Source organism: Bos mutus, chromosome 6 (genome assembly GCF_027580195.1).
Source record: "Bos mutus isolate GX-2022 chromosome 6, NWIPB_WYAK_1.1, whole genome shotgun sequence".
NCBI classification, from domain to species: Eukaryota; Metazoa; Chordata; class Mammalia; order Artiodactyla; family Bovidae; genus Bos; species Bos mutus.
In genome coordinates, this window is record NC_091622.1 from 110,550,754 (window position 1) to 110,574,663 (window position 23,910).

The 23,910-nt window shown below is 43.7% G+C and overlaps 1 protein-coding gene across 1 annotated transcript in view; it reads right to left on the reverse strand.

The window, feature by feature from the left end:
- FBXL5 (F-box and leucine rich repeat protein 5) overlaps positions 1-7,535 on the reverse strand; it is a 45,447-nt gene extending 37,912 nt beyond the window's left edge. The window contains exon 1 of the mRNA XM_070372719.1: positions 7,358-7,535. Coding sequence (XP_070228820.1) covers positions 7,358-7,441 — 84 coding nt within the window. The 5' untranslated portion in view covers positions 7,442-7,535. The remainder of the gene's footprint in view (positions 1-7,357) is intronic.
- Between the last annotated feature and the right edge of the window lie 16,375 nt (positions 7,536-23,910).

A 23,910-nucleotide genomic window follows, 5' to 3' on the forward strand; every position in this document is an offset into this window, starting at 1 on the left:
TTCTGTTCAACAAGAGAAAATGACAATCCTGATATAATTTTATTTTTCTGCATTTAATGTCAAGTTAAATTCTCATGTTGAAAGCATACATATTATCAAGAAACTTGATTCAAGCTGAAGTTCAAAGTAATATTCAAACCTTCTGTTATCTCCACTGTCATATTCAATCCATCTTCTATGATGTCAATTCCAGTTTCAAAACCCATTTTAAAAGTGAAAATCTGATTAGGTTAAAAACAACACAGAGTAAATGAAGAAGAAGCTACAAACACCATACTTCCCAGATTTATTCTGCCAAATCTGATCTAGTATCCCAAAAATGGAGAACAGTCTATGGTGTCTTAATTGCCTGTTTTGGGCAAGAAGACCAGGCTCATGATGCAGCATCAGAAAGATGACAGACTCCTAAAGTAAGACTATTCCACTATATAATTTAACCAAGGATCTTCTGTGACAGGCAGAGGAACGAGGAATAAGGGTCATTTACAAAAAAGCAGACGTTAGAGTCAGATTCTCTAGGGGTGGTTCCCTCCTACTTGTCCACCAGGCTCAGTAACTCTGGGTGAGCTATTTTTCGCCAACGTCTTAGTTTCTTCTCGGTGTTAAATGGGAATGATAAAACTACCTGTACTTCACATAGCTGCTGTGAGATTAAACTGGTGCTTAGTAAACATTAGCTATCATTACTTTGAAAATTAAGCATTCATTTTTATAAAAATTCATGTAAAAATGAATTTTTTTATTTTTCATATTAAAAAACCTTATTCAAATATTTAATGAGCAGCTATTATAAGCCAGTCACTGTTTCTGGTAGTTGGGATAGCTCAGTGAACAAAACAGACGTCTCTGCCTTTATCAAGTTTACATTCTAGTGATGGGAAATAAAATAACAAACCAACCGCAATAAATAAATTACTTATAACAGGTGCTGGCAGCTTTTTCTGTAAAGGGCCAGATATTTTAAGTTTTGTGGGGCATACCGTCTGTAGCAACTATTTAATTAGTTGTTGTAGCACATAAGTAGTCACATGAATCCATGGCCATATTCCAATAAAATTTTATTAATATTTATGGGAACTAAAATTTTAATTTCATATAATTTTTGCATGTCATAAAATATTATTCTTATTTTTCCCAAAGACTTAAAAATGTAAAAACCATTCTTAGCTCCTTAGCCACACAAAAATAACTGACTGGATAGAGATGGTTAACCCAAGGCTGTAAATTTTATCCTAAGAAATGTTACACAAAATTACAACAAAATTCACTAGTGGCTAATCTCAGCAAATACTATCATGTGTCACTATTAAAAATTAGTCAGTAGAGATATTGATAAGAGGTATAACAAATGAAAACATTAGTGATAACTATAAAATTTTTTAAAAAACAAAAAGGATAGCAGAAAACTAAATAATGCCCTCACGTGAGTTATGGAAAATAACATCTTAATAGACTCGCAGGAAGTTTTACATGTGTTCTCACTGGACTATTAGAAAATCTTTCATATTTAGTAACAAGCTCAGGTAAAGATCAGGTCATGCTACAGACTGAGAACCCAAATCAGAGGAAAGGACTCTCCGCAGTACAGTCAGTCCCGCAGAGCGGTTACAGATGCTGACTGCAGCTAGCCTGCTTAGGTGTGAACCCATCTCTGCCAGCTTGGTCCCTCACTCCCCTTCTTCCCCAGTAAAACAGGTCTAATGACATTAACTACCTAATAAGGCTCTTGTGACAATTTAATAAGCTAATATATTTAAAGAACAAGGAATATAACATACATAATCCTACTTAGGTTTTTCTCTTATTCCTATGAAAAAGTCAAAGTGAAAGTGTTAGTCACTCAGTTGTGTCCGACTCTTGTGACTCCATGGACTGTAGCCTGCCAGGATCCTCTGCCCATGAGTTCTCCAGGCAAAGAATACTGTAGTGGGTTGTCATTTCTTTCCCCAGGGGATCTTCCCAACCCAGAAACTGAACCCTGGTCTCCTGCATTGCAGAGAGATTCTTTACCAACTGAGCTATTTAGCCCAAATAAAGTTATCATTAGAAGTCCTTATTCTACCCGACAGTTTTTCTCCACTTGAAAAGAGCAACTGTCTTTAACCAGATATCTAAAGTCAGTGCAGTGAAAAGAATAACCTGAGCATATACAAATTAACTTTTTAAAAAATTATGCATATGAATCATTGTTTAAAATTGCTTGCCTCTGCAAAGTTATTCAATCATAGAGACTTGATTGAAAAAAAAAATAAACCTAGACACTAATAACATCTGGGACATATTGAGGCCTACATGTGGTAGGTACTATACTAAATAATTTCACGTATTACTTAATTCTTAACAACAATCCTAGTAAATTGATGTTACATTTACCATTTTATAGGTGAAAAACCTGAAGCTCAGAAAAAATAACTTATCCCAAACCATACAACTCGCAGACACAAAAACAGAGATCAAGTCTCTGGGCCTGTGAAACCTACTTACTTCCCACAAGATATCATGTTAGTCTCCATCATGAAGCTATCTTTTCAGATCCAACAGAGTACACTGTCAGTGCTTGCTCTAAAGGACTCCTTCTCACTGAGGAACTTATGGACAAGGTCTAGAGAATGTTTAGCTGTCTCTACTGCATCTCAGTGGGTATGGCAGGAAAGGACTAAACATCCTAGTGCACAGGACAGCCTCCACACCAAAGCATCACCCGGCCCAAAATGTGAGCAGCGCTGCACTTGAGAACCACGGCTCCAAAGAGAGTTTTTTCAACCATGCTTAACCACGACCTTTAGTGTGAAATACACTCCAGTCCAGACACATACACATCACAGACACTTCCACCAAATTCCAGGAAACAACACTTCCCTCCCTAACCTGTGATGTTCTCTTTATCATTTACTTTACTATTTCATGTTTTTAATGCTATTTCTGATCCACAAAACTGACTCTATGACCCACTAATGGGTCACAGAACTCACTCTGAAAAACACAGTAGGATTATAAAAGTTCCAAAGTGACCTGTAAGCTTATATCCCTTGATGTATGGTAAACTTAACACAGGACCAGGATGCATATAATCAACAAATAACAACACTCAGTGCATTGTATCTCCTATATTTTCAAATAATTTTTAACTGACTTTCTGTCTCAGACACTCTACAATGTAAAATCATACTTACAGCCTGGCTTTAAACTGAGTTGAAGTTGTGTGTCACTTAAAAAAGACTATGTATTAAGTTCAAAAACAGATATGCAAAACAGCATAACAAAAACTCAAATAATATTACCCCAAGTAAGTTTTTACTTTTTCGTTCCTCAGCCAGATAATCCTTTCATTTAATCAAGACAGATTTACACTGAATGAAGAAACCTTAGTAATTATCTGCTCAAACTGACAGAAAAACCTATGATCCACCAATGAAATGTTCTGCATAAAATCATGTAATTAGTAATAAGGAGCAGAACCAGTACGGTGACACAAAAACATGGGCTTCAGAAAGGAAAAAAAAGAGTCCTAAAGACGAAAATTCAGCCTCCCCTAATTACTAGTTGGGCTTCTCTGGTGGCTCAGACAGCAAAGCGTCTGCCTGCAATGCGGGAGACCTGGGTTCGGTAAAGCGTCCGCCTGCAATGCGGGAGACCCAGGTTCGAAGTTGAGTGAGTTAGTTCGGTAAGTTATTAATACTTAACCACTAAGTCTGCTTCCTCATCTTTAAATAAGGACAATACTTGTCTCACAGGGCTCTTGTGAGGATTAAAAATACGGAAGCACGTAATAAGAATGCGTTGAATTCCCTTTTCTTTCCCCTCCTTAGCTCTCAATTCAATATTCTCTCCAATAAATCAATCTTCCCAATGTCAGTCAGTAACAGTTTCAACAGGTATGCAGAGAGACAGAAAAACAAGGAAAACTAAATATATTCTTCATAAAGCTATACTCATTCAATTTTTTAAAAAAATAATCTGTTCAAATTATTCTGAGCTTGTTTTCTCCCTAAGGCTTTGGTCATAAAATGTCCTATCTTTATAAAATGATAAAATAGACTGCATAAGATTCTTCTCTGAAAAACTTGGGCACTCCATGAAGCCTCCACCAACTGAACTTTTTATAGCTGGTCAACGTATAAGTCTGGAAATCTCTGTACCATGCACATCCTTACAACCATCACATACTTTGCTCTCAGAAATCAACTCAGAGAGACTGTAAGCCCACTTCTGACCCTTTAATGTAAAGCTGACCAAGTATCACCCCCTTTGCTCCCACCATAGGTCATCTGGATTTCCACACAGCACAAACCTTAGACGATCATCTGAAGAACAGAAACGGTCTCAAACGGCCAATACAAGCTACTACAGGGCCAGCTGACAGTAAAAACTCCACGCTCATTGGCAGAATTAATGCTGTTAAGTTTTGAGGATTAGGGAAAAACTGAGGCATTAGAATAAACTGGAAAAAGGATGTGATCCAATATAAATGTTGCGTAAAATCATCCCAATTTGGAAGGTGAGTGAATTAGCACCATTTCATAATAGATTGTCACCAAAAATTTTTTCAGAAACTATTCTGGCTTCATACAAAGAAAATTAAACTAGGAATCAGGATCCTGACTTGGCTTCCATTTGGATCCATCACTGACTACTTATGCAAACTTGGTCTAACTAATCTAAGCCTACACATCGCCTACACACACCTAACTAAAAAGACTGCTATCTGGATAACAAGAGTAAAAAACTTTTCCATAAAACCTATAAATGTAAAAGAAAACCCATGAGCAAAGTATTAAATTAGGTGTTATAGAGCAATATTTAATATAGCTCACAACTTTAGAATAAATTATTCTAAATAAACTGGCCTAAGCACATAAATAATGGTTGTTACTAATAAACAAATGACTGCTTCTAAAATACACCATACTTGAAAAGTCAATATTCAAAATAAAACTGACTTCTTTATAATTACTGAGCATTCAGAGACAACATAAAGAATACCATGAATTAACATATCTTGTATCCTTTAAGTACAAAAACTAATTCTCATTTTGTGAGGTTTTACTATATGCTGTTTGGGTTGGATACCCCTGGTCTATCCAAACAAAACATGGTAAAGGCAAAAGTTGAGGTGATAAATGAATAAAAACATATAGTCCTTTGAGACAATTCAGCCATCATAAAATACTTTTTTCTCTTCTAGCCCCCAAGGGCATACTAGGAGAAATTTCAATTAACTATTAGCATCAAAAAGAAATCCAGATGTAGAATTCCTATGCATTTTCCCCCCTAAATCACCTTGGTCTCTGATCCATAGTTCATAAAAATTGGAATTAGTCTTCCTGATGAATATATACAACAATCTAATTCAAAATTAGTGATAATTTTAATTTCTGCTATATCAAATTGACAATGCTTTCAAGAAGGCGCACTGCAACTACCAAGAATCTTATTTGACTAAAATATTGCTTTTAAAAAGGGCACTGTATTTTCAAAATTTGTTCTAACCTTCTCAATCACCAGGTAATGATACACAACATTAGTGACTGACTGCTTCAAATTTTTTAAATAGGGCTGGTTAGTCTAGTGTATACCTAAATAAAGTTGTGATCCTTAACTATTTGGGGAGGGTCACTATCATTTGGATATCTGATGAAAGCCATTAAGTCCTTAGAAAAATGCACCAAAATGTTCAAAATTCCAGGTGGTCTTGGACTGCCTCTCCCCAACCCGTAATAGAAGACTTCACATTCTATTACTTCCTCATTAACTTTACCTTTGCAATTTTGAGAAAGTTAAAAAACCTCCCCAATTTTTTTCTTTCCTGCAACTGAAGGATACTGTCAGAATAACTAAGTTCAAAGGTCAGAGCAGGTAAAAACACTACAGTAGGCTAACTCAAAAATCCAAAGTATACAGACTTAACTGACCACTTACCCACCTATTATGTTTCTCCTGGATAAGTGGCTCTTACCCTTGGCTGCACGCTGGACTCACGGAGAACTTTAAATTAAATACCTGATGCCGGGTCCCACCCTCCAAAATGCTGATTGTAGCGGTTAGGGCATCGGGACTTTTAACAGCTTTCGAGGTGATTCTAATGAGCAAAGAAGGTTGAGAACCACTATCCTAGACTACCCTAGTATTTAAACCGATATCTGAATCGTGTATTTTTAATTTTCAAAATGGAGGGAGGAAAAAGATGGTTGTGGATGCTTTTTTAAGTGTGGCCTGGCACTGAACACTAAGGGCATCCTCCAACCAACTCACTGGGCTGTAAGAACACCTCTTTTCTCTCAACAGTGCTGTCATTTCTGAAAGTTCATCAAAGTTGACTTCTATGCTGAAACATTACAGGTCTTTAAGTGCTTTTTTGTTTGATTCACTGCTACACAAAGCAGCATTGCCAGAAGGTGGACTCTCCCCAACACAAATGTTTGACAAAAATGACTCCTAACACTGTTTTAAAATCATAGGCAAAAAGCCCTGGGATAGCTCCACAAATGTGCTTTTTCCGCTTTAGGCTGCACCTATTGAGAGCACAAAACGGCTCTCGCAGTTCCACCAACTTGTTCCCAGGCCCTTTTATTCGAGCCCACGTAAAGAATTCCAGCAGAGAATAGCTGTCTCATAACAAAACCGACCTCCAGTAAACGCTCCGGACAATCAAAGTTGCAAGGGGGAAAAGAAAAAAGAAAAAAAATGACCGCAAATAAAAGAGTGAATGTTCTCTGCTTCGTAAGCCAAGAAACCTTTCTCTCACATCAAGCCCCTGCAAAGCTGAGGGCGCTTAAAAATAATAATAATAGTAATGGGCAGACGGAGTTGGGAAGAAGATGCCTGCGGGGCCAGGATGCAAGTCAGGGGTTCAGAAGAAGGATGGATGGGTGAAGAGGCACGGGGAGACTCCCCCAAAGCCGGCCGGGGCAGGGCGGAGGGGAACAAGGCTGAAAGGGGAGGGGGTGCAGCTGCGAGGACGGCCTGCGCCGGGCGGAGGAAGCCCGCAGGTGGCCGGCCCGGGTCCCCAGGGGTCGGCGGGAGGCCAGGGGGCGAAGGGGCCCCGCTCCCCTGGGGGACCCGGCGGGAGGCCCGCGCGGCCGCGGGGAGCGCGCCCCCGAGGGCAGCGGGTGGCCAGGCCCTCGGCCGGGAGGGGGCCGCGCCGCGAGCTCCCGGGGACACGTCCGAGGCGGCCGGCCCGGCAGGACGCGGGCTCCCGGGGACAGCGCCGCGCTGACAGCTGCGCAGGCGGCGGTTCGCGCGGCGCACGGCCCCTGGACGCTGAGGGCGCCGCGCAGGCCCGGCCCGCCCGGAGACCGGCCCGCGCCTCCCCTCCGCCCGCGCGCCGCCCGGAGCCCGGGGCCCCGCACAGCAGTACCTTGTCGCAGTAGAGCCCCACCAGCTGCTTCATCCGCCAGTGCGGGGCGGTGAAGACGTCCACTTCTTCGGGGAAGGGCGCCATCGCCACCGCCTCAGCCGCCGCCGCCTCAGCAGCCGCGGCCGCCGCCTCTCCATAGACACCCTCGCCGCGGGGCAGAGGCGGCGCGCCCCCCTGCGCATGCGCCCGCCCCGTCGGCGCGCGCGCCCGGGCTGCCCTGCCGGAGGAGGCGCGGGGGCGCGCGCGGGCCGCCGCCGCCATGCGGTCCCTGCCGAACCACGTGACCCGACGCGCGGTGGAGGCTCGCGCTTCTACCTCCCAGTTCCACTCTCTTTCCTCGTCTGCCCGAGAAAGAAACCGAGTCTTTTCCCCTGTTTGTTTCTCTGTTAACGTTTCGCAACAGAAAAGACACGCTCTGAGGGGAGAGGGTGTCGTCTCAGAGGCGTTGTCGGCGCTCCTCTTGGCCGCTGCGCCCACCAGGCCTTGAGGCCGAGGCGCCGAGTACAAAGGGCCGCGGTCGGTCGGCCCGGCCGCCCAGTTCGCCTGAGCGCCTGCGCTGGGCGCGCCCCGGCCCCCACGAACCCCCCTTCGCCTCCAGGCCTTTCCAGGTGCCTGTTCGGCCCCTCGGCCGGAGCGCTGACCTCCCTGCCCGCCGGCCAGGGGTCCCCAGCGATGAGGGGAACCGGGCCTGGGGAGCTCCAGAACTCAGGAAACAGCGAGAGCAGGCCGAGGACGGACAATGGCGGCCCTTGGGCTTGAGGGCGGGCGGGGAAGCCCGGGGCTGGGGGCTGGGCGCTGGGCGGGAAGGCCGAGTGGAATCGTGAAGGAAGACTCCTGGGAGGGAAAGTGTCTCCTGGGAATCAAAGGCGGGAAGACGCTTGAAGCTCAGAAATACCCGGTCAGGGTTGTCAGTAAGGGCCCTGGGTGCTGGAGAGTCTTCGAGGGTAAATAATCCCAGAAAGTCGGTTGCGGGGAAAGAACCGCAGGACACATCCCTCCATTTTAAGCTGAGACTCAGAGAGAAAGACTACTTCAACCAGGTCACTGGCAAGAAAAAGGTCAGTCTCTTCCGGACGGTCAACTGATCCTGGCCTCAGTCCTCCAGGAGACCTAGGAAGACCCTGTTACGGGCTTTGCTCGTCCAGATCAGACCTGGACTGTGTGAAATGAAAATATTGCCTGCCATGTCAATAAATAAGAAATGTTTTACGGCCATCAGCGATTTCTGGCATCCCAATGTGAATGAGGTGCCCAAAATGGAACACAGTGTCTGTGATCCAACAGATGCTGCCACCCACCCCCTGGGGGCGGAGTGGGGCGTGTTGCTCGTGGGGCGGAGGGTGGCGGATGCAAGAAGCAGCTATCTGCCATTCCTTAAGGTGATTGAGGAAACAGGATTGGCTGAGTTCAGTGAGCCCAGAGGCTGGCATTTTCCCATACATAGCACGCTATGTATTTGATTTTTCTTACATCACAATAATCTTTGATGTTCAGACTGCCTGGCTCCTTTTGTTGCACGCTTGTATATAGCCTGACTTCCCCCGCCCCTGCCTCCTTGGAGCGGTTTTCTCTGAGCTACTGAGATGCTGTCTCCCCAGCTTGGGTCCTAACTGGTCCCATCAAATAAAATAACTCTCTACTTTCAGGTTTTGACTATTTTTTGGTCGACAGCTGGTTGGTTGGAGGTTTCATGAACACACAGAGAAATGGAAGAGAAAACAGGAAAGGTTGAAAACCTGGGGTTATGGAATGTGTGTGTGTGTGTGTGTGTGTGTGTTCAGTCACCTCCAACGCTTTGTGACTCCCATGCACTGTAGCCCATCACGCTTCTTTGTCCATGGGATTTCCGAGGCGAGATTATTTGAGTGGGTTGGCATTTCCTCCTCCAAGGGATTTTTCTGACCCAGGGATTGAACCCATGTCTCCTGCATCTCCTGAATTGGCAGGTGGATTCTTTACCATTGAGCCCTCTGGGAAGCCCTGTTAGGTAATTTGCTTAATGACTGTAAACTCCAGGAGAGCAAGAAGCAGGTGTATTCTGTTCAACCCTTACATCCGTACTATGAGAGTTCCAAGACAACATAGGGGTTTGATGAATGTTCAATAAATGATGGAGTAGAATAGTGTAAGAACTTTGCATAAGAATGCTTTCGTTTATTTCTAATCTATGTGCCACTTATTGAAAGGCAGTATGAGCAGTTTTTAAGAGCACAGTTTGGCGCTGAAGTTGGATTCCTGGTTTGAAGGATACTGCATGTGTGACCTTGAGCAAGCTTCCCTAATTTCTCTGTGCCTCAGGTTCCTTATATATGTAATGGGGTTAATACAGCCATGAACTCAATGCTTGTGCCCCCCTCAAATTCAAATGTTGAAACCCTACTCCTCATGTGATGTTATGAGGTGGGCATTTTGGAGATAATAGGATTAGATGAAGTCATGAAAGTAAAACCCTAATAATGAATCCCTAAGGAGCTCACTACCCTTCTCTGCTCATTTGCATGTGAAGACATGAGAAATCAACCATCAGGCCCTCGGCATGCTGACACCTGATCTTGGACTTCCAACCTCCAGAACTAGGGAAATAAATTTCAACTGCTTATAAGCTACCCTGCCTATGCATGGGCTTCCCTAGTAGCTCAGCTGGTAAAAGAATCTGCCTGCAATGCAGGAGACCTGGGTTCGATTCCTGGGTTGGGAAGATCCCTTGGAGAAGGGGTAGGCTACCCACTCTAGTATTCTTGCCTGGAGAATTCCATGGACAGAGGAGTCAGGCAGGGTACAGTCTGCGGGGTCTCAAAAAGTCAGACACGACTGAGCGACTTTCGCTGTCTGTGGTATTTTAACAGTCTGAGCAACTGAGACAAATACCTACCTCATAGGATTGTTATGAGAATTAAGAGAGTTCATATAGTTGAATTGTTTATAAGAGTACCTAGCACATAGTAGGGTTTCCCCAGTGGCTCAATGGTAAAGAATCCACCTGCAATGTGGAAGCCACAGGAGACGTGCATTTCATGCTTGAATCGGGAAGATCCCCTGGAGGAGAGCATGGCAACCCACTCCAATATTCTTGCTGGGAAAATCCCACGGACAGAGGAGCCTGGCAGGCTACAGTCCATAGAGTCACAAAGAGTCAGACACAACTGAAGTGACTGAACTGTGTGAGGTATACGGCAGGAAACTTAAGTCTTGGTATTAATTGCCTAGCATCCCATAAATTAGTGAGGAATCTGGCCATATGATCTAGGCCCAATGATACCGTGCCAGGCATTCTGTTAGTTGTGTAGGATACAGAGATGATGACTTGTACATAGTCTGTCTTAGAAATGGGAACAATTCTTGTATAATAGAATATAGAGAAGGTCCTTGATCAGATCAGATCAGATCAGTTGCTCAGTCCTGTCGGACTCTTTGCGACCCCATGAATCGCAGCACGCCAGGCCTCCCTATCCATCACCAACTCCCGGAGTTCACTCAGACTCACGTCCCTCGAGTCAGTGATACCATCCAGCCATCTCATCCTCTGTCGTCCCCTTCTCCTCTTGCCCCCAATCCCTCCCAGCATCAGAGTCTTTTCCAATGAGTCAACTCTTCCCATGAGGTGGCCAAAGTACTGGAGTTTCAGCTTTAGCATCATTCCTTCCAAAGAAATCCCAGGGCTGATCTCCTTCAGAATGGACAGGTTGGATCTCCTTGCAGTCCAAGGGACTCTCAAGAGTCTTCTCCAACACCACAGTTCAAAAGCATCAATTCTTCATCGCTCAGCCTTCTTCACAGTCCAACTCTCACATCCATACATGACCACAGGAAAAACCATAGCCTTGACTAGACGAACCTTTGTTGGCAAAGTAATATCTCTGCTTTTGAATATGCTATCTAGATTGGTCATAACTTTCCTTCCAAGGAGTAAGTGTCTTTTAATTTCATGGCTGCAGTCACCATCTCTAGTGATTTTGGAGCCCAGAAAAATAAAGTCTGACACTGTTTCCACTGTTTCCCCATCTATTACCCATGAAGTGATGGGACCGGATGCCATGATCTTAGTTTTTTTAGTTCCTCTTCACTTTCTGCCATAAGGGTGGTGTCATCTGCATATCTGAGGTTATTGATATTTCTCCCTGCAATCTTGATTCCAGCTTGTGTTTTTTTTCAGTCCAGCGTTTCTCATGATGTACTCTGCGTAGAAGTTAAATAAGCAGGGTGACAATATACAGCCTTGACTTATTCCTTTTCCTATTTGGAACCAGTCTGTTGTTCCATGTCCAGTTCTAACTGTTGCTTCCTGACCTGCATACAAATTTCTCAAGAGGCAGATCAGGTGGTCTGGTATTCCCATCTCTTTCAGAATTTTCCACAGTTTATTGTGATCCACACAGTCAAAGGCTTTGGCATAGTCAAGAAAGCAGAAATAGATGTTTTTCTGGAACTCTCTTGCTTTTTCCATGATCCAGCGGATGTTGGCAATTTGATCTCTGGTTCCTCTGCCTTTTCTAAAACCAGCTTGTACATCAGGAAGTTCACGGTTCACATATTGCTGAAGCCTGGCTTGGAGAATTTTGAGCATTACTTTACTATCGTGTGAGATGAGTGCAATTGTGCAGTAGTTTGAGCATTCTTTGGCATTGCCTTTCTTTGGGATTGGAATGAAAACTGACCTTTTCCAGTCCTGTGGCTACTGCTGAGTTTTCCAAATTTGCTGGCATATTGAGTGCAGCACTTTTGCAGCATCATCTTTCAGGATTTGGAACAGCTCAACTGGAATTCTATCACCTCCACTAGTTTTGTTCATAGTGATGCTTTCTAAGGCCCACTTGACTTCACATTCCAGGATGTCTGGCTCTAGGTCAGTGATGACACCAATCTGATTATCTGGGTCGTGAAGAGCTTTTTTGTACAGTTCTTCTGTGTATTCTTGCCATCTCTTCTTAATATCTTCTGCTTCTGTTAGGTCCATACCATTTCTGTCCTTTATCGAGCCCATCTTTGCATGAAATATTCCTTTGGTATCTCTGATTTTCTTGAAGATCTCTCTAGTCTTTCCCATTCTGTTGTTTTCCTCCATTTCTTTGCATTGATTGCTGAAGAAGGCTTTCTTATCTCTTCTTGCTATTCTTTGGAACTCTGCATTCAGATGCTTATATCTTTCCTTTTCTCCTTTGCTTTTCGCTTCTCTTCTTTTCACAGCTATTTGTAAGGCCTCCTCAGACAGCCATTTTGCTTTTTTGCATTTCTTTTCCATGGGGATGATCTTGATCCCTGTCTCCTGTACAATGTCACGAACCTCATTCCATAGTTCATCAGGCACTCTATCTATCAGATCTAGATCTTCTCCCCCTGTCTTCATTCTTTTTAAACTCTACTATTTCACTACGGCTTTGGGTCTATATTTTCTGATATCCCCCAGAAGACATTTTCTTATTTTCCTTCTGTTACTTTACCCTATTCTGATCTGTCACTCGCGTTGTCTCGAAATGTGGACCCAGACCTCAGGTCAACCAGTTACACAGAGCAATGAGCTCCATGAGACTAGGCACATGGCTTGATCCTCAGCACTTAGGACAATGCCTGTCATACATACACTGAGTACTCAATCTTTGTTGAATAAAGAAAGAAGGAATGAGGGAAGTTCATAGCATTCTGTAATTTCACCATTTCTTGTGTTAGTCGCTCAGCTGTGTCCAACTCTTTGCAACCCCACGGACTGTAGCCCGCCAGGCTCCTCTGTCCAGGGGATGCTCCAGGAAAGAATATTGGAGTGGATTGCCATTTGCTTCTCCAGGGGCTCTTCCCAACCCAGGGATCGAACCCTGGTCTCGTGCATTGCAGGCAGACTCTCACCACATTTTGTTTCACAATACCAGTTTGTGTCTGTCGTTCACCAGTATACCCCTAGAACCAGGCACATTGAATCAGTGCTTAACAAACAAATGAACAAAAGGCATTCCACACAGTTTCACTGTAACCTAGACCTTGAAGCAGTGTAGTTAGCTGAACAGTAGTAACACCCAGGTTGGACTGGTCATTTCAGGGAATTTAAGATAATAAAATGAAAGAAAGTAATAAAAAAAAAAAAAAGTAATAAGTCCCGTGGGTCATTCTTCCCTTCAGAAAAAGCTATTAACTTTTGCACCATGTGCTGAGTAAGGTAATAATTAATCACCAGATATATCCAGAATACATGATTGATTTACATTAAACTTTAGCCCTAAAAAGAAGACATTGATCAGCCTAGTATCATTTTTATGGGTTCCTGCAACTACAGCAGATCAGGAACTGCTATTAAGGTCAAGGTTATTGGCTTAATCATGCCTTTATGATTTCTTCTGACAAATGAAAGTGAAGGAATTCTAACAACCATCTCCTCATAACATCAGGTGAGCAGTAGGGTTTCAACATCTGAATTTGATGAGGGCACAAGCACTGATTTAATGGCTGTATTAACTCCATTTTACATATGAGGAAACAGAGGCACAGAGAAGTCACAGGTAACAAGGGACTAGATAAGGCATGAAAACAGAGCAGCAACAATGCACAGTGCGTAGTGCCTGGTGGACTGGTAACGCCTTTCCTTTACTCATTCTCTCTGAAAACAGCATGCTATGGGGGAAAAAATGCCAAATCATTCCCTGGTGACCTAAGTGTCTGATGACATGAGGCCTCTTTACTGGTATTGTTGCAGTGAAAAGGGCAAAAGAGGAATGAGTTGGTTTCTTTTTTTTTTCTTTACTAAGAACAAAAGTAGTGAGCGGGCCTGATCACTCCTAGTTTTTATTCTGTTACTTTGACCATCTGATTCAAAGAGCCAACTCATTGGAAAAGACCGTGATGCTAGAAAAAGATTGAAGGCCAAAGGAGAAGAGGGTGGTAGATGATGAGTTGGTTAGATGGCAGTTGGTGATGGACAGGGAAGCCTGGCGTGCTGTAAAGAAACGGACATGACTTAGTGACTGAACAACGATCTGTAATCTGTAACTAAATTTGCTTTTTTCTGCCCCCTAAATCCGCAGGAGCTACATTTCACACCTGTTACCATTTGATTCTATGCTAATTACATCCTGTTTCTGGGGCTCACCTTTACAAACCACCCCTCTTAACTTTTCTTTTTGCATCAGAGAAAGAAGGCCACAGTGCTCCCAGACTGCCAGACTCAATTACTGGGTTACCTGACACCAGCCTGTGACTGTTAATTGAAACAAAGCACGAGGAAGAAGAATACAAGATCCTGACCCCCTTGTTCCTCCCCCCTCATCTTATATAAGCCTCTTGACTCCTTGTGGAAGGGCCAGGGGCAGTTCTTCAGGCAGAAGCCAACATCCCCCCCACCCCGCCCTCACCACTCCACCAGCTGAAGATTAGAAATAGAAAGCCACCTTCCTATTTCCTCCAAACTCTGTCTCCAATTTTTTTTAAAATTCATATTTGGTGGGCAGAGAAAGCCAAGTTTGGCAGCAACACCATTTTCCAGCCCTGGTTTTGAGGACCCTGGAGAGGGTTATGAGTCAGGGAAAGTCCATTCTAAGGCATTTATATTTAACTGTGTTTAACTGAGTTTATGACACAGCAGTTTTCCAGGCAAGCAGTGCATTAGTTGTGAAAGTAAGCGATGAAAGGTCGTTGCTACCCCCAATGGAGAAGGAAACGGCAACCCACTCCAGAGTTCTTGCCTGGAGAATCCCAGGGACAGAAGAGCCTGGTGGGCTGCTGTCTATGGGGTCGCACAGAGCCGGATACGACTGAAGCGACTTAGCAGCAGCAGCAGCAACCCCCAACAGTTGGAATCCCAAACCTAACTCAGTACCAGAGCTGATCCTTACTGTCACACACACACACACACACACACACACACACACACACACACATACACACACACACACACAGGGCAGGCTAGGTTGATTGATTTAGGAGTAAAGCTCTTAGCAGGGATGATGGCATTTTTAAAAAAAAAGATAGCCAATGCGTTGAAATGTGAGGCCCAATGCTATGTTTTGTTTTTCATTTTTTTTCTTTCACTTTCCTTTCAAATGCTGTATTTGCACACAAAGCTCAGAATATGAAATATACATAGGCCTGCATTTTGCCGCAAGCTTTTACTTTCTCTCTTTTAACTTAAATAGCAAGTGCTATTATTATTTTCCCATTGGTTTTTACTAAATAGAGATGAGTGGTTGGGTGTATTCTTTTGCTGGGGTGGTCAAAAGTAAATATGACAGACTTAACAACAGAAACTTTGCTTCTCACAGTTCTGGAAGTCCAGCATCTAGGTGCCCGCAGGTTTAGTGCCTTCTGGGGCCTCTCTCCTGGGCTTGGAAATGGCCACTTTCCCCCGGTGTCCTCACACGGCTTTTGCTCTGTGCCTGTGCCCGTCTGACGTCTACGTCCTAATCTCCTTCTCAAATAAGGACACCAGCATGATTGCACTAGGGTCCACCCCAACCACCTCATTTTCACTTAATCACCTCTTTAAAGGCCCTATCTCAGAATACAGTCGCCGAGATCCTGAGGGTTAGGACTTCAATAAATGAATTTGAAGGGAGCACAATTTAGCCTTTAACTCTACAGAAAGAAAAGCTTGTCATAAAGTATAATAAAGGCTTTTGCACAATGAGAAAAATAATGGGAAACAACTGGATGTCTCTCAATAGAATACTGGATAGGTGATAAATTATAGTACATTCATTCAGTAGACAAATAAATATGCACCTGCTAGAAAGTATAAGATAGATCTATATTTGCTGCTATGAAATGAAACCAAGGTGTTCCAAGTTAAGAGGGAAAAAACAATGGAGAGAACATTTTGTTAAATATGTTTCTTTTTTTTTTTTTAATATAGTATGTGTTTCTAGAATAAGACAGCAAAAATTTGTAAGCAGGGCTCCTAGGATGAGAAACAGTTAAATGTTTTTAAATACATCCATACCCTTTGGTACAGTTTTAATATTTTTCTGTGTTCACCTGTTTTCCTGATAGGTATAAAAATCTATTAATAGTAATGCATTTTAAGAACATTTTAAGTCATTAAATATACTAACATGTTTGGTTGTATATAATCAGTAGCTACAGTTCTAGTTTCAGGTAGAGCCATTTTATGTTGTTGTTGCTCAGTTGCTAAGTTGTGTCCAGCTCTTTGCACCCCCAAGGGCTGTGTCAGGCCAGACTCCTCTGTCCTCTGTCTCTCAGAGTTTGCTCAGATTCTTGTCCATCGAGTCGGTGATGCTATCTATCCGTCTCATCCTTTACCTCCCTCTTCTCCTGCCCTCAGTCTTTCCCAGCATCAAGGTCTTTTCCAATGAATCAGTTCTTCATGTCAGGTTGCCAAAGTATTAGAGTTTCAACCTCAGCATCAGTCCTTCTAGTGAATATTCAGGGTTGATTTCCTTTAGGGTTGACTGGTTTGATCTCTTTACTGTCCAAGGGACTCTCAAGAGCCTTCTTCAGCACCACTGTTTGAAGGCATTAATTCTTTGGCTCTCAGCCTTCTTTACAGTCCAACTCTCACATTCGTACATGACTATTGGAAAAATCATACATCTGACTATATGGACCTTTGTCGGCAAAGTGATGTTTCTGTTTTTAATACGTGGTCTGGGTTTGTCATAGCTTTCCTTCTAAGGAGCAAGTGACTTTTAATTTCATGGCTGCAGTCTCCATCAGCAGTGATTTTGGAGCCCAAGAAAATAAAACCCATCAGTGCTTCCACTTTTTCACCTTCTATTTATGATTACCCCAAAACTATATTCTAATCTGCCCTGCCTCTCACTACTCTGATTACACTGCCCTTGGGTCCACATCTGTTTTTCTAGTAGGAATGGAAGCCTCCTTGAGGGAAGGGACAGGGTTTTTAATGACCTTGTAGAAGTAGGTATGATAAAAGGTTAACTGAAAACAACATGATCAAAATTTCACATGATCCACACCAAGCTTATAAAAATGCATAAAAAGGATTGCAAATAAATGGCACAGAGTCTTATTAAGTCTCCTCTGAGAGACACAGTTACAGATGATTCCCTCCCTCCTTTAGGTGTTTCTGTTCTTTCCAGTGTTTTGAATGAGTATGTTTACTTTTGATGTCAGAATACAGAAATGACTATATTACAAACAATCTTACAGCAACTATATTTTAAAATACCTTAGAAAGGGGATTGGAGAAGGAAATGGCAACCCACTCCAGTATTCTTGCCTGAAAAATCCCACAGACGGAGAAACCTGGTAGGCTACAGTCCATGGGGTCGCAAAGGGTCGGACACAACTGAGCAACTTCACTACACTTGGAAAGCGGGTAAAAGGAAACGCTGTGTATCAGAACGTTGGCACTGGCTTTTGGTGGTGGGGCTATGACTGGTTGGAGGCAAGGAGAGCTACTTTTGTTCCTCAAAATTTTAGCAACGAATTTGTTTTCAAATTTTGTATTTGAAAAACAAAATTAAGGTTTTGGGTTTTTTTTTTTAAGATTTCAGTTTAATTAATATCGATCATCTTTAGATGACCATTGCAGAGCTATATCCAGTTTCTCAGAAGCCCTGCGCTACCACCCAGACATATAGATGCCTCCTGTACCTGTGCCGGAGACCTGTGCGTGCATCTCCTGCCGCACAGTCCCATCTTCTGGCGTGGGCCTCTCCCAGTCTGTCACTAGGAAGCCGTTCCAGTGAGTTCTAGCTGAGTTCTCTTCCTTAGACCACGAAGCCATTGTGGCACTTCCTACAGGACATAGACACAGGACCCTCTTCACCAAGGTTAGGCTGCCCTGGCCTTCCCTGGTGGTCCACCGGTTAAGAATCTACCTGCCAATACAGGGGACAAGGCTGTGATCCCTGGTAGGGGAAGATCCCACATACCATGGCCCCACTAAGCCCTGGAGCCCCAGCTACTGAACCCTGAGTGCCCTAGAGCCCATTCTCTGCAAGAAGAGAAGCCGCCACAATGAGAAGCCCCTGCACCGCAACTGGAGGGTAGCCCCCACTCGCTGCGACTAGAGAAAGCCCCTGCTCCTCAACCAAGACCCAGCACAGCCACAGATAAATAAAAAAGTAAATAATAAAGTGCAGCTAGCCGCTAGGAAGTCGGGGTTATCTACCACATTGGGCGTTTTCCTGTCTGGAGGCCCTCTGTGCTCACAGTGAGTCTGCATCCGTTTCTAGAACTTCACGTTTGCATTTCTGGAGCACATGCTTGACTCAAAGAAGAAGGCAACAGATCCGAATGCTGGTGCTACTTTCTCTAGCCTTTTTTTCAAGGTGTGGAGCTCTCTCCCCAAGAGGAGGTTTACTCATGCCTCACAAGTGAGAAAAAGAAATGCTGGGACATACACAAAGGCACAGGAGAACAGAAGAGCTGCGGAGAAGAAGAGGCATAAAATATAAGACAGAAATTAAAAGATGAGGAAACGCGGAGTGGGGGAAGGATTAAAGAAAGATAAAAGATATAGGTGGAAGTAAACAGAAGAAAACAATAATCAAGATATACTGGCAGGAATTTGCTGTATGGCTCAGGAAACTCGAACGGGGGCTCTGTATCAATCTAGAGGGTGGGATGGGAAGGGAGACAGGAGGGAGGTTCAAAAGGGAGGGGATATGTGTATACCTATGGCTGATTCGTGTTGAGGTTTGACAGAAAACAACAAAATTCTGTGAAGCAATTATTCTTCAATTAAAAAAAAAAAAAAAAAAAGACGCACTGTGGCCAGGACTTCCCTGGTCCTCCACTGGCTGAGACTCTGTGCTCCCAATGCTGGGGGACACAGGTTCGATCCCTAGTCGGGGAACTAGATCCCACACGCCATAACACTGAGAGCTGCACTGCAACTAAATCCCGAGTGGTGAAACTAAGAACTGTAGAGACAAATAAATAAATAAAAAATTTTAAATACATTGAGGTCTTAACATGTACCAGGTACTTAAGTGCTTCACATGAGAATTGTCATGTGTAATCCCCACAACGACTACACGTGGAAGGTTCTACCATTTTTCCCACTTGATGGGAAAAGGAAAATACTGTTTAGAGTTATTATTTGTCCAGGGTCGTGGAGGTAGTGAGTGGGAAATCCGGAATTTAATCTATGTCTTTCGCACCCTAGAACCTGTGCTAAACCTTACACTGAAAAACAGTTCTCTGTCATCACTTTATGTCAACACACTAAACGCCTAACCTGTGCTGTTACCCTTTAACAGGAGCCAAAGGTGACAAGGAAGAATATAGGCCACACCACAAACTACGTAAGTGTCTAAATATAGCGTAGTTCAGTTCCTTAGATTATCTTTGGAAAAGACATAGTTTAGATAATGCTAAGACTACAGTTTGCTCCAGTAGTGATACTGGGCAGGGCCCCACGGGGCTTCTAGGCACGAGGCCTTTCATGTCTTCTGTTTCTTTGTGTATCGGAAATAGCCTTCATTTATCCACCGTGACCTTCCCTGAGTTCCAAAGAGCAGATTCAAACAGTTGATAACTGGGGAAGGGAGAGGGTGTGAGGCTCGGGAGAAACTAACAATCAGGAGCAGCCTCGGGGCAAGGTCCTATTTCCCCACCAAGGGATAAAATGTTGTTTTTGTTTAGGTGCTAAGTCATATCCGACTCTTTTGTGACCCCATGGCCTGTAGTCTGGCAGGCTCCTCTGTCCATGGGATTTCCCAGGCAAGATTATTGGAGTGGGTTGTCATTTCCTTCTCCAGGGAATCTTCCCAACCCAGGGATCAGACGTATGTCTCCAGCACTAGCAGTATTCTTTACCACTGAGCCACTAGGGAAGCCTCATGCAAAACAATAGCTTTGAGCTATTTTGCAAATACTGTAACCCCTTCCAGGTGGAAGAAGTTAACAATTGTCGATGGAATGCTGCCAAAAGCATGTAGACCCCAGTTGGACCTGAAGGTTGATGATATTGACTCCTGCTAACCTCACTACCAGCTCATTAGAAAGATGTGCACAAGCTGATCATGCCCACTTTGAACAATTACTATAAAACTTCTCACTATGTTCCCCAAGTTGGGACACACAGTTTTGAGGGCATTAGCCTACTGTGTCCCCTTTTACCTGGCAAAGCAATAAAGCTACTTTTCTACTTCACCCAAAACTCTGTCTCCAAGATTCAATTCAGCACCAGTGCACAGAAAAGTCAAGCTTTCAGCATCAGTAGAAATATGGAGATAAGATGAGCATAGTGGTCCATAATGTTTCTTTGCAAAATTTCCAGAGAAATAAGAGCCTTCCATTTCCTAGACATACCTGTGTGTCACTTACCTATTCTTAACATGCCAAGTCAACACCAACGCCAATCAAAGACTCTATTAGGAGCTGACTTGCAGGATGGTGCAGTGTATATGGCCCAAGGGAAAGGCGGTGACTAGTATCATGGACAACTTGCTTTAGCTGTTTTCAACATGTAGTGAGGGAAAGTATAACCAGTTTCTGGAATGGAAAGGAATGATAAACTTCCTGTAAATTGTCAGGCTTGCATTCATTGTAATGATGACATCTGGCAGATGATTGCTTAATTTCTTGCCTACGCAGGCGGAGGTGAGTGTTTAGAGAAGTACCAGTTCGGTTTCCTTCCTCATAAACCCAAAATACAGTACAAAAAATATTCCCAGCTGTATAAGACAACTCTCGGAAATTTTTTAAACGCTAAGAGGTATATGAAAGTCCTGTAAGTGTTAGCCACTCAGTCGTGTCCGACTCTTTGTGACCCCATGAATGGTAGCCTACCAGGCTCCTCTGTCCATGGAATTCTCCAGGCAAGAAAACTGGAATGGGTAACCATTCCCTTCTCCTGCGAACTTCCCAACCCAGGGATTGAACCTGGGTCTCCTGCACTGCAGATTCTTTACCATCTGATCCACCAGGGAAGCCCATATGGATGGCAAGAGTTATATCAGCAGAAGGAAACAGGGCTGTCATATACACCTCCTTTCCAGTAGTCATGGACAGATGTGAGAGTTGGACCATAAAGAAGGCTGAACACCGAAGAATTGATGTTTTCAAACTGTGGGGCTGGAGAAGACTCTTGAGAGTCCCTTGGGCAGCAAGGAGATCAAACCAGTCAATCCTAAAGGAAATCAACCCTGAATAGCCACTGGAAGGATTGATGCTGAAGCTCTAGTATGCTGGCCACTCGATGTGAAGAGCCGACTCATTGGAAGACTCTGATGCTGGGAAAGATTGAAGGCAGGAGGAGGGGTGACAGAGATAGAGGATGAGATGGTTGGATGGCATCATCAACTCAATGGACATGAATTTGAGCAAACTCTGGAGTTAAAGGACAGGGAAGCCTGGCATGCTGCAGCCCATGGGGTTGCAAAGAGTTGAGTGTAACTGAGTCACGTAACAAAAGATACACACCTGATTCTCATTAATTGATTGGGTTTGGGGAACAACTTGGTTAATTCATTAAACATTGTCCTGAGATCTAATTCCATCTCTTGTGCCACACTGCTGCTGCTAAGTCACTTCAGTCGTGTCCGACTCTGTGCGACCCCATAGACGGCAGCCCACCAGGCTCCCCCGTCCCTGGGATTCTCCAGGCAACACTACTGAACCCATAAACTCTGGAGCCTGTGTGCCACAACATAATAGAGAGTCCTATACGTTGAAACAAAAGATCTCACAGGATGCAACAAAGATTCCATGTGCTGCCACTAAGCGCAGATGCAGCCAAATAGATAAATACTTTAAAAAATAGTTAACTGACCGTTCAGTTCAGTTCAGTTGCTCAGTTGTGTCCGACTCTTTGCCACCCCATGAATTGCAGCACGCCAGGCCTCCCTATCCATCACCAACTCCCGGAGTCCACTCAGACTCACGTCCATCAAGTCAGTGATACCATCCAGCCATCTCATCCTCTGTCATCCCCTTCTCCTCTTGCCCCCAATCCCTCCCAGCATCAGAGTCTTTTCCAGTGAGTCAACTCTTCGCATGAGGTGGCCAAAGTACTGGAGTTTCAGCTTCAGCATCATTCCTTCCAAAGAACACCCAGGACTGATCTCCTTCAGAATGGACTGGTTGGATCTCCTTGCAGTCCAAGGGACTCTCAAGAGTCTTCTCCAACACCACAGTTCAAAAGCATCAATTCTTGGGTGCTCAGCCTTCTTCACAGTCCAACTCTCACATCCATACATGACCACAGGAAAAACCATAGCCTTGGCTAGACGGACCTTTGCTGGCAAAGTAATGTCTCTGCTTTTGAATATGCTATCTAGGTTGGTCATAACTTTCCTTCCAAGAAGTAAGCGTCTTTTAATTTCATGACTGCAGTCACCATCTGCAGTGATTTTGGAGCCCCCCAAAATAAAGTCTGACACTGTTTCCACTGTTTCCCCATCTATTTCCCATGAAGTGATGGGACCGGATGCCGTGATCTTCGTTTTCTGAATGTTGAGGCTCAAGCCAACTTTTTCACTCTCCACTTTCACTTTCATTAAGAGGCTTTTGAGTTCCTCTTCACTTTCTGCCATAAGGGTGGTGTCATCTGCATATCTGAGGTTATTGATATTTCTCCCGGCAATCTTGATTCCAGCTTGTGTTTCTTCCAGTCCAGCGTTTCTCATGATGTACTCTGCATATACATTAAATAAGCAGGGTGACAATATACAGCCTTGACGTACTCCTTTTCCTATTTGGAACCAGTCTGTTGTTCCATATCCAGTTCTAACTGTTGCTTCCTGACCTGTATACAGATTTCTCAAGAGGCAGGTCAGGTGGTCTGGTATTCCCATCTCTTTCAGAATTTTCCACAGTTTATTGTGATCCACGCAGTCAAAGGCTTTGGCATAGTCAAGAAAGCAGAAATAAATGTTTTTCTGAAACTCTCTTGCTTTTTCCATGATCCAGCGGATGTTGGCAATTTGATCTCTGGTTCCTCTGCCTTTTCTAAAACCAGCTTGAACATCAGGAAGTTCACGGTTCACATATTGCTGAAGCCTGGCTTGGAGAATTTTGAGCACTACTTTACTAGCGTGTGAGATGAGTGCATTTGTGTGGTAGTTTGAGCCTTTCAACTAGTTTACCTGTGATTTGTTCCATCCACTTTTCCTAAAACATCTCTGCCAGGATGATTCTTCAGATGACTACAGACTTTTCACCTTATGTGCAAGACTGTAATGAAACATTGACATATGCTTGTAACTGAACTGAAAGTATTCTGTAACAGTATAGAGGATGTAAAGGCAAAGTGGGTAGTAATGTGGACCCAGTTTCTTCACCTGTAAAATGCGGTGAGAGTCTATACCTCCCAGGATATCCTGAGAGTTACATGCTGTGTGGAACAGAGAGCCCAGCATAGGAAACATTAAATATTCACTGTTACTTTTACCTATAAAATGAAGGGACAAGATGCTCTCTTTGGTCTCCTGCAGTTCTCAGCCTCTGGGACCCAAAAATAGTACCTTGAAAGATATTTCTTCAGGTTAATTCTACAGATTAATTTAGCAGGAGAAGAGAGGGACTCAGAGTTAGATTTGGCTGTTAAGTGACGTAAAGCACAAAATGTCAGTCAGTGGCTGAAACAAGATAGAGGTATTCCCTTTGTCTCGTGTTATTAGCTATCTATTGCTGTATACCAC